The sequence below is a fragment of the Corvus brachyrhynchos genome, unplaced genomic scaffold (genome assembly GCF_000691975.1).
Source record: "Corvus brachyrhynchos isolate BGI_N302 unplaced genomic scaffold, ASM69197v1 scaffold18, whole genome shotgun sequence".
Lineage (NCBI taxonomy): Eukaryota > Metazoa > Chordata > Aves > Passeriformes > Corvidae > Corvus > Corvus brachyrhynchos.
Window position 1 is genome coordinate 3642800 of NW_008246064.1, and position 11482 is coordinate 3654281.

General features: G+C 47.5%; 1 protein-coding gene across 2 annotated transcripts in view; it reads right to left on the minus strand.

Annotated features, from left to right (window-relative positions):
• Nucleotides 1-436: 436 nt before the first annotated feature.
• XIRP1 (xin actin binding repeat containing 1) overlaps nt 437-11482 on the minus strand; it is an 11796-nt gene continuing 750 nt past the window's right edge. The window contains exons 2-4 of one of the 2 annotated variants that reach the window (XM_017746806.1): nt 10566-10619; nt 4298-9001; nt 3731-3819 (exon numbers count right to left, since the gene is read on the minus strand). In XM_017746806.1, coding sequence (XP_017602295.1) covers nt 3811-3819; nt 4298-9001 — 4713 coding nt within the window. In that variant the 5' untranslated portion in view covers nt 10566-10619 and the 3' untranslated portion in view covers nt 3731-3810. Of the gene's footprint in view, nt 9002-10565; nt 10620-11482 lie in introns of both variants that reach the window. The other variant, XM_008643123.2, reaches the window with a different exon arrangement.

Sequence of the window (11482 nt, forward strand, 5' to 3'; positions counted from 1 at the left end):
GCTCCTCCTCATAGGACTTGTAGAGGCACAACACCTCAGCTGCCTTCTCCCGTGGGGGAAATGGGTACACACAAGTGTCCAGACCTTTCCTGGTGTACACATCCTACCCAGGCTCCACATGCCTACACAGAGTCCTGGTTCTGTATCATCCTGGACTCATTTTTCAGATAAGAGTATGAACACTCTTTGCTGAAGGGCTGGTGATCCACCCACACTCTAAAGAAGATGTAGACCAAACCCCTCCAGTGACACAGAGTGCTCTCAGTGTGTGATTCAACTGGTCCATCAAGATATAATTTCTAGGCACTTTGAAAGGAAACAAGCACTGAATAAAAGAAACTCTACCAGACCAAAGTATTTTTAGAGGTAATGTTTACCGTCAGAATGCAGCAATAGAAGTTAAAAAAAAAAAAAAAGCCACAAAATATCTAAAATCTTGAGTTGAGAATGTACAAAACAAAGTCATAATAATAAGAAAAATTGCTTTACAAATTCTCAAAATGAATTTAAACAGTAAACATGTAGGAAAGCATGGAAAATCTAAAATAAGGAGTTTGTGTATACTGAATAATAAATTAGAATTCTAGAAATAAAGAAGAGAAAGCAGTAACCATTCTGACTCAAGAATATTTCATAGCATATTTCTTTGGGGGAATGGCATTGATAGTAGCTGTAGATCTTGGCTTTACAATTTCCAGTATCATCAAACACTTTCCAGGAACTGAAAAACAAACTGATAAATAACTCCCCCAAGTCCAAGAGCGACAACAATTCAAGACTTTTTTTTCCTTTTCTTATTGGCTAAGAGAAAATCTATCCAACCCACCCATCAATATGAACTTGTGTATATATATGTGTGTGTGTAGAGGATGCCCTTCTTAGAAAAAGAAGGTACCATAAAGGTGTTTGTTTTCCAATGACCAGATTGATTGGTTTTTTAATTGATCCTACCTATCCTTCCTTCTGCAGTGGTTCAGAGAAGCCCGATCCAACACCTCCAACCACCCCCACCAAACTTTCTAGGGGGAAGTACCCTAAGGTGCCCATGGATGGATTTTTCCCTTGTGCTTCTAACAGTGCCAGGACTCCGGGTTGTGGTGCAGCACCAAGTCTGTTGGGCTGGCCAGGTGAGGGATGTTCTCCAGCGTCAAGGCAGGCTGCACTTGTCCTGTCTGTATGCAAACACCGAGACGATGACCCTGAGAAGTCCTTAGGGTGAAGGTAAATCCCTGTGTGTAATGTGGATAAAACAGGAGAAATGTTTATCGTGGCCCTTCTCTTTTGTCTTATACAGTCCTCTCTTGCTCTCCAGAATCTCCTATTTCTTTGGCTTGGAGTTGCCAAAGGTGACAAAGACCACTCCTGGCTCCTGAAAAGTCCCATTGGTGTGGAAGTCTTCACCTGGGCTCTTCAAGTACCTCCGAAACACAGGTGAGGCAGATACCTCATACTGGGGATGAGAAACCACATCGCACGTGGAGGATGTTTGTGTCTCAGATTGCTTGGTGACTGTGGTGGACGAAGTGATGATTTTGTTTCCAAACTGGTCCATTTCCTCATACTGCTCCATAACAGTCCGGGTGGCTCCGTAGAGCTTGGACCCGTCGGGCCCTGTCTGCAGCTCCAGGATGCTTTTCTGCCTCCGTGGATTTTGTGGGCTGGGGACATTCAGGGAGCGGTATTCTGAAAAGCTGCCTTTCATCCCACAGTGGCAGCTGTCTTTGGAGGTGTCCAGAGAGCACTTCTCTTTGTCACTGGTTGGATGGTTGGTGTTGCCAAGCATGTGCTGTTTCATTGAGCTCAGCCCAGCTTTTGTTTGGACGGGGTCTGGCCTCTTCTCTAAGGGTTTTGTGTCATGCCCAGCAGACCCTGCTGAGGGGTGGTTAAACGAGCTAAAGCTGTTCTGAGCAAAAGCATCCCTCTTTCCTGGAGAGTCAAGACAGTCTGGTGAAGGGCTATCCTGGGGGGAATGTGCTGTCCTGGGTGATTCTGCTGGTTTCCTGGCAGCAGACTCAATGGAGATGTAGGAAGGTGAGGAGGGAGAGCTGACACGAGACTGAATGAGGCGGGGGACCCCTAGCTCTGCCTTGGCTGCCTCGGTCTTTTCTGCCACCTTTGCACTTTCCACAGATGCTGCTTCCCCTGTCTCCAGCATGACTTCCTCTTGCTTGGCTTTGCTTGAGACAATGCTGATTTTACGGATATTGCTACTGCTCACAGAGCTTTGGGTGCTCCCCAGAGACTCCTTCAACAACCCTGAGAGCCCAGCAATGTCTGACTCAGACTTGAGACTAGAAACAGAATAAATAGCTTTCTTGATGGCCTCCTCGATATCCTGGATGCGGGCAAGTGTTTGCTCCTTCAGGTGGAGAATCTCAGCACTTGCTCGCTCCAGGTCCTCAAAAACCAGATCCACTGAGGAGACACTGTCAGCATCCTCCTTTGCCGCAGCCTTGTCCTGTTGCTTGGCCTTCTGGCGCACAACCCACTCAGGGACCTTCTCAAAGAAGCTCTTGAGAGCTTTCACATCCACTTTGCTTGTTTCCTCCTCAAACTCCCTCACTCGGTTCAAGATCTCTTGCAGCTGCTCCTGTCTCCTGAGGTTCTCAAAGATCTCCATAGCCTCCTTGACATTGCCTTTCATGATCTCCTCTTTGTGTACTGACAACCTCTTCCGACGCTCATCTTCTGTTTCTCTCTTTTTTTTTTCTCTCATAACAACCCCTGGCTTCTCCTGGGCAGGTGTCTCTGCCTCCCTATCAGGACATTTCAGTTGCCTGCTATTCCCCTGCTGGTGCTCCTCAAAGGAGTTCACTGACTGCTGATGGAAGGACATAGAATGAGACATTTGCCTCCTCTCATGCACCTGCTGCATGACTCTCTGACTATCCCACAATCCATAAGAATTAGATACACTTTCTCTTTCCACCTTGGATAAAGCATTTTGTGCAGTGCCATCTCCTCTCTTCGGAGGGGTGCTGTGGCCCACAGGGGAGGTGCTTGGCTCTGTTTGTCCTGGCACATTCTGTGTCTGTGCTCTGCCAGGACAGGTTGGAGAGGACAATGAAGAGCACCCGTTCTCCTCTTGGCACAGCTCTATCTGCCTCTGAGCCACCTCACCTGGACACCTCCTTGGAGCAGCTGCTTTATCACTCATCATTCCCTGCTTGACTTCAAAACCAATGACTCCATTATTCATTGGTTTTGAGGTCTTAGCACTGTCTGATTCTACCTTTCCTTGTCCTCCTTTGCTGGCCTTGTACCTTTCTTCTGCTATTTGAAGAGGGGTTTTGGCAGTGTATTTTGGCAGCTTTCTCTCAGGGTTTGTACACTGAACTGTGACAGACTTCTTCACAGATGTCTCCAAATTGCAGCATTTTGCCTGAGCCTCCTCATACCCTGTTTGTTCATGAACTTCCATGCAGCTTAATCCCAGCTCTGTGGGGGAAGGCTTTGGTTTGCTAATCTCCCTCAAGCCTGAAGGTTTTGGAGGCAGGGGTGGAGGGATGGGTTTGGTTGATTTGCTTGTGCTGTTATTTGCAGAGGCAGAATATGCCTCGTGTAAGAGGTGCTCAGGTTTTGGAGGGGGAACAGGTTTTTTCCTGGGTGGGGCAGTAGTTTCTGGTTTTGGAGGAGTCCTGGGCTTCTCTGCAGGACTCTGATCACTGGGTTTGCAGGACAGAGAAGGGAGAGTGGGAAGAGGGGTTTGGAGTAGTGCAGAACATCCTGGGGCTTCGTCTTTGCTGGTTGGTAATAGAAGGGCACCTTCTCTTGCTGCTTTAGTTGAGGGTGGGCAATGCTCTGCTTTCATCACAGCAACTGAGGGAGGAGGAGGAAAGTCATTATCAGCCTGCGACCCTGAAGCCACTACAGCAGCCTCGTTACTAGTGAGTTGAATCTCATTTTTCTTTTTACACACAGAATAGGACTGCCCTGCATTTCTGTATATCATGGCAGCTTTAAAATCCCCTCTGGAGACATTAACGTTAGACTTTTCCAGCGACTGAAGTGTGGCTTTTAAATTACCTCGGACAACGTCCTCCTTTTCTACCAGGCGCTGTTCTGTGGCGGCACTTTGCAGTGCTCTGATAGCTGTCTGCACATCCCCTCTGACACCAACATCTCTTTCTTCTTGCACTGATTGCTCTTTGTAATCAGACTCAACACAAGGGTTTATATAGGTTTTCACAGGTGTGGCAGTATAAAGGCCATCCTTAATGCTAAAATCTCTACTGGGCACAACTTGGATTTCCTGGCTCAACAGTTGTCCTCCCTGTACTTCCTCAGAAGCACTGACCTTTTTGTGTGATGCTATGCTCTTCTGAGACACGCTTGTGTGGGTCTTGGATGCCTCCTGGACTCTGGTGGTGGTGGTCCTGGTGGCAGTGCTGCTGCTCTCCTGCTTGGTGGATGAAGAGTCCTGTTGGTGTACGGTGGATTGAAGGGTCATGGTCCCCTGTGAGCTGACTGTCTGCTGCCTGCAGGCTGTGTGGACCTCCTCCCTGTTCCTCTGGAACTTGCTCTGAACGTGGTGCTGAATATTTTTTGCTTCTGCTGTCGCCAGCCTCAGGCTTTGCATTGCAGCCTGAAGATCACTCCCCAGGGCCTTTTCTTCTCTCTGAGTCTGGCTGGCTTCCCCAGTCACCACACTCTTCTGTTTCCCATCCACTTCTGCCCTCTGAGCTGTCACTGGGGTCGGAGATGTGCCTTGCATCATAGTTTTTGATTCTTTCAAATGGGCAGTGGTGGCTTCTTCTTTCTCTGCCTTCTTGCTGGCATCTGCAACCCTTTGGATTGACTTTGTAGTCACCTTAAGCCCTCCAGACAGAATTTCTTCCTTTCCCATCACTGTGGGCAGGGGCTTCCCAAGACATTGCACAGTGGTGCCAGTCACACCTGCTGCATGCACAGCCTCTCTCTGTAACACACCCTCTCTGCCTGTGCTTGCACATACAAATCCCTTTTTTGCTCCCTCCATAGCCCCTGGCTCACTTCCTGCAATTACTTTCTCTATTTTTTCTTTATTTGGCAAGACGTGTACGTTAGCCCCCTGCACAACCCATGGGCCGCTCTCATCTGCCCCCTCCTCTGCTTGGGAAGAGATGAGGGATTGTATCTCTGACTCCTGCTGGAGATTCTTCAGATAGCTGAGGTCTCCCTTCTCAATGCAGCTTGCAAAAAGTTGTACATTTCCCTTCTCATTGTCCTCACGCTTGATGGTAGCTGCTGCTTTCTGCTCCTGAGAAGAAGCCAACAGGTTCCCAATCGTTGACTTCACATCCCCCTTGACAACTTTCTGCTGGACAGAATGGAACAGGAGGGAGTAGAGAGTCATCTTCACTGATCCTGACTTTGTCTCTTGTAGGACCATCCCCTTTTTGATGGAAGCATCTTGACTGAGGAGACCCTGTAAGGCCTTGGCTACATCTCCACTCAAGTCCTCTTTGCCTTTAGCAGCTTCACTCTGGTCCAGCAGCTGCAATGGGCTTACTTTGATCTTGCCCTCTCTGTCCTCCTCTACCAGCACACTCTGTGCTTCCACGTTGGTTCTGTGCAGGAGCTGCAGCATAATCCTTTGCAAGTGGCCTCCCACAATCTCCTCTTTCAGGATCTCTGGAGCTCCTGGGCTGCTGAGCTGGTACTTCACCATCTTCACACTCTCCATATCATTAGCTTCGATGAGGATTCCATCATGCTGGATAGCTTGGCAAGTGCAGAGAGTCTCTAAAGTCTCCTTCATGGTTCTTTCTTTCAGTTCTATTTCTATGCTACCTTCAGAAGTACTAAATTTATCCAGGGGTGTGCTCTCAAAGAGCCACGTTGTGCTTTTCACATCTGCACGAGGGATCTCTTCTTGGGCCCCAGCACTGGCTGTCACCTCTGTGTCCTTAAGGGTGTCCATGGGCTGGGTTTCAAACAACCAGGTGCAGCGTTTTACATCCCCTTTTTGGCTGTCCTCTCTCTGCACTGTGCTCATGGATGAGCTTCTCTCCGCATCCCCATACAGGGAGTCCACAGGATGGTTCTCAAAGAGCCAAGTGGATGTCCTCACGTCACCTCGCTGCACGTCACTGACACTGACCATCCTCACATACTTCTTCTGGCCCACTTGCTGGGACTCAAAGAGCTGCTTGTTGGACTGAACATCTCCCTTCTGCACATCATCCACTGTTCTGGGCACAGACAACTTTCCCCCTGAGAAGGAGTCAAGAGGCTCTGTCTCAAACCTCCACCGGGCAGTCTGGACATCTCCTTTCTTGATGTCCTCTTGGGTGACAGCCCTAATCACAAACACCTCTTCTTCCTTCTTGATCTGATCCAGGGGCTTAGTTTCAAACAACCACCGGGCTCCTTTCATATCACCTTTCATGATTTCTTCTTTCTGCACTGAGGTGACCTCATGGTATCCCCCCTCTTTGTCCTGGATAGCGTATAAAGGTTGGCTTTCGAATAGCATTGTGCAGGACTTGACATTAGCTTTGCTCATGGTGTCTTTCTGGATCTTCTGGAGCTCTGTCTCGTCCACTTTGTCATGGATTTGGTCAAGGGAATAGGTCTCAAATACGAACCTTTTTCCTCCAACATCTCCCCCCTTGACATTCTTTTCTGGAGGGATTTCCTGGATACCTTCAGAGTTGTCCTTCAGGGTGTCCATGGGGTAGTTCTCAAAGAGCCACGTGAACTTGTGCACAGACCCGGCTTCAATTGTTCCAGCATCCTTCTGGGACTTTGGCTTGGTGGCTGTGTCCAAGGGCTTGGCTTCAAAGAACTCTTTCACTCTGGACACTTCCCCAGACTGGAACTCCACACGACTGGAATAACGCATGTTTTTTTTCCGGTCAGCTTCACTGACAGTGCTGCTGCCCAAGGGTTCAGTCTCAAACAGGTGCCGGACGGTTTTGACATCCACTCCCTGTAATTCTTCCTGACTGTAGGCCTTACTGACTTGCAAATACTGCTCCTCCTGGCCTTTCAGGGAGTCCAGGGGCTGAGTCTCAAACATCCATGTGTAGGACTTCACATCAGCTTGGGGCACACTGCCATCCTCCTCCTGCTTCTTCTCAGCCTTCTCGTACAGGGTGTGCATGGGCTGGGTCTCAAACAACCACCGGCAGGTCTTCACATCCCCCTTCTGGGAGATCTCTCGCTTCACTGAGGGACGCTTCTCCCCTTCCATGGCTTGGAGATGAATGACATCCATGGGCTGTGTTTCAAAGAGCCACTTGGCTGTCCTGACATCACCAGCCACCACCTCTTGTTTTGTGATGCCCCGTATTATATCCACTTTCTTGATGCTTTCATCAAACTGGTCCAGGGGCCTTGTTTCAAACATCCACTTGTAGTTCTTGACGTCACCACTGATGATCTGTTCTCTGCTTACAGAGGTGACTTCGTGGAAATTGCCAAAGCTATCCTTGATGGCATACAGGGGTGTTGTCTCAAACAGGATTTGGTTGGCTTTGACATTGCCAGCTGGAATCTTCTCCTCCTCTTCTTTGGTGGTGGGCTCAGCATCAGCCTGCTTAATGCTGTCTAAGGGGAGAGTCTCAAACAGGGTCTTGAAAGATTTCACATCCCCTTTCACTACCTCTTCCATGCTGGTGGCTGGAATTTCTTCCTCAAATGCCTTGGAGATACTGCCAAGGGGACAGGTCTCAAAGACGTGTTTTCTTTGCTTCACATCTCCCTTCTCATCTGCTGAAAGCTCTACTTTCTTCAAACGTCCCACCTCAAAATTGTCTTTCAGTGTTTCCATCGGCTGCGTTTCAAAGAGCCAGAGTGTAGATTTCACATCGCCTCCGATGACTTTTTCTTTGGTTACAACACTTTCCGAAGCTTCTCCTTTCAGGGAGTCTAGAGTCTGGGTCTCAAAGAGCAATCGCTGCTTAGTGACATCTGCCCCTGTGACAAAATCTGTCGAAGCCTTGAAGTCCTGTTCTTCAACTGTGATTTCTCTGATGGCATCCAAAGGCTGAGTTTCAAATATCCACCTTGCGCCGCTGACATCGGGCCTTCCAATTTCTTCCAGAGAAATCCCACGGATTATCTGCACTTTGGAAGTGTCCTTGTTGATAGTATCCAGGGGCTGAGTCTCAAACAGCCAGCGAGCTGTCCTGACTGCATTGCTCTGAATTTCTTCTCGACAGACAGACTTGATTTCATGGATAGTCCCACTTTTATCTCTGATGGCACAGAGGGGCTCTGTTTGGAAAAGCCTGACAGTCTTCTTAACATCGCCTTTAAGCTCCTGGATTTCTGACTTGAGTTGTAGGATGCTCTTCTCCTCCACTGAGGAGCAGCGTCCTATGGCATCCAAAGACTGTGCTTCAAAGAGCTGTTTGGCCCCTTTCACGTCACCTCCCTGGACAGGCTCCTTGAGAACTGCCTCCTGCACCTCGGTTTCATCCGAATACAGTTTGTTTAATGTGTCCAGTGGCTGGGTTTCAAAAAGCCACCGGGCAGTGCGAACATCCCCTCTGGCAAGGTCTGTTTCTGACACCTTGGCTGATGTTGACAGGTTGTATCCATTTATGGATTGGCTTTCAAACCTCAGGGAAGTGCTTTTCACATCCCCACTGGGAATGACCTCTTCTTCTGTCAGCTTCTTTGTGGCTTGGTGGTCCCCAATGGAGTCAAGTGCCCAGTTCTCAAAAATCCAGCGCATGGACTGAACCTCTCCCGGGAGAACTTTATCCAGGTTCACAGAGGCCTGTGCATTGGGATCCTCGGTGTTAAGCATTTCTGCCAGATCCTCAGTCACAGCTTCTTCCAGGTTCTTCCTGAGCTCGGGGTGCATGTGCCTGTAGAGCCTCTTCAGCTCATTCACCTGGCGCTGCTGGTAGAACTTGGAGAAGGCTTGCTTTGGAGGAGGCACAGGGAGTGCATTGAGATCCTGACCCCCTGGAGCGACGACCTGGACTGAGCCAATGGCTGGAGGGGGAGGCAAGTCATCTTCCATTTTCTTGATGGCAACTTTAGATGATTTCTGAGCTTCTGACATCTTTGGGGAAACAGTTTTAAACGTCAGCATCGCCTCTCACCCCCCGTCCCCACGGCCATTAATGGAGTGAACGGCAAAGGGAAAAGCCAACGGGGGAAATCCATGCACCCAGTAAGCTCCATACCTTTAGTTCAGTAGCACACAGCACTCCAAATCATCACATCACTGCACACGCTCCAGGCTTGGTGTTAACCCTGGTTCCACAGCAAAGCAAGGTCTCTAATCCGGGTGAGGTGGTTAGTCTACAATTCCCTGGATTCAGTCCAGCTACAGCACAAGAGAGGTGCCCGATTTGGACTATGCCATCAAGAGAGAATAACCGTAAGAAAGATAAGGCTGACTTAGAGAAGTCAGCTAGAAGTTAACTTCTCCCTCCTGCTGCCCAGTGTCCAGGACTGTTGTGTCCCCAGCTGAGGACCTGAAGAGTCTGGGAACAAAGGATCTGGGTACAGAAGAAAGCCAAGGAGCTATTTGTGAAGAGATCTCAAGAAGAAAATGGGGAGAGGGAACCAAAGTGTCAAACTGAGCTGATAAGGTTGGACACTATGGGGTGCCCACTGCTCAGGAGGGAGGGCTTGGGGAAGGATGTTCATCTGATTAATGATTTCTTCTGTTGCACTCAGGAGTGTACTCCATGTTACCATTTGCACAAGAATAGGTGCACGTTTACATAGCTGGAGACTTAAATAAAGCTCTTCTGACTTGTAGACTTGTACAGGCATGAGGCTAACTAAGGTTTGCAAACTGCTGGAATCAGCACGCCAAAATCTGTGCTGCCTTAGAGGGAAAAGCAAGGCTGAGGGACCACAGGGTGGAGTAGCTCCTATAGGTGGTGGCCAGGAAAGTTAGACCTGTTTATACTCAGTCAGACTGAGCTCATCTCAAATTCACAGCAGTGTTGGTACAGAAGTGAACAGAGTGGACTGTGGTTGTCCAGCCTCGCTTTGAACCTCCCTTTCTGCAATTTTTCTCCTCAGTTTGTGCATCCTGGGCACTGAACACTCAACTGAATACCTGCAACCTGCACTGCCTGGGCATTTATCCACAGGGAAGGTAGCTGAAGCCTTTAATGATTGTCTAAAAGAGACAGTAATCCTGGTGGCTTTTCTTTCAGTAAACAGATCTGCTGACCCTTGGCATGCCTGTGCAGTTACGTCTGCAGAGTTATGCCTGGAATATTATTAGTTGTTGCTCAAAGCAAGGGTGCACAGTGTTATTTCACTCTGTTACACACAGATTGTTCTGGCTAAAAATATGTTTTGAACATTAGTAAAAGAAACCCACACTCAGAACACCAAAATCAGCATATTTTGGAGCAAGTGAAAAATCCAAATCTTTTGCATGCGCCAATGTACTTGGAATGCACTTTTTAAAACAAAGGTTTGTTGTTTGTTTTTTTTTTTAATCTGTGAAAAACTTCTGAATGTGGGGAAGGGCAACCAAGCAGCTGATAGCTATATTCAGTATGAAAGTGCTCCTGGCTGCCTTGTGTGGGTATTTAGATCACACTCACAGGCCACAAATATTTGGTTAGATAATGGTGCTTATCTTAAACATTTCCTACCTTGCTTTTTTTCTGTCTGTGGGGAGTGTGAATGGAGTTGTCCTTCACAGTACTCTGGAAAAGATATGAAGAGAAATGCCATCAAACTGCACAGGGAGACACATTATCTGCATATATATTTTTATGTGCTTATGTGTAGTAATGTGTATATCAATTACACCTGAAAACCATGCAGGTTGTGGTTTTCTGTTTTGGTTTACTGGCAGTTCTGTACAGTTGAAAAAACAATTTTATTCCAGGTTGATCAGAAATATGTCTTCTAAAGTGCCAGTCAACAAATAAAACCCCAAACCCATTTTTTCAAAGTTAAGGGATAAACAAAACTAGCACTGATTTTTCCAAAGTTTGATTTAGCCAATATTTTTCCTTATACTTCAATATTTCAAAAATTAAAACTGATCTACATTTGTAATTGCATTATGAATTGTGTAATTTAATGCTTTGTAATTTAAAAAAAATTTTTTCTTGGTTTTCTAACCAGTTGTAATTTTCCAAATGCAGTCTCCACTTATTTATTTTCAGCTGGGACTGCTTCATCTGGACCTCTCCCTGATACACGCTCGAGAGACTGCATCTCTGAGCAGGGGCCCCATAAAAGGTTGAGAGTGTGGGGAAACATGAGCGTGCCTGCAGGAAGGGTCCAGGTATTAAATCCCATCCCACGTTACTCCTGGATCACCAGTGGAACTAGAGAAATGGGAAAAAATGTGCCTCATAACCCTTATAACCCGAATTATCCCGTGGCCTGATGATCAGCCTGGAGTGGGGGATTAAATCTCTGGATCCCAGAATAAGGGATAGAGAAAGAGAAGCACAGGGAGGTTGCACTATAATGTTATGCTTGAGTGTGGCATATATGGACATATATACACACACACACACACATATATATATATATATATATATATATATGTATA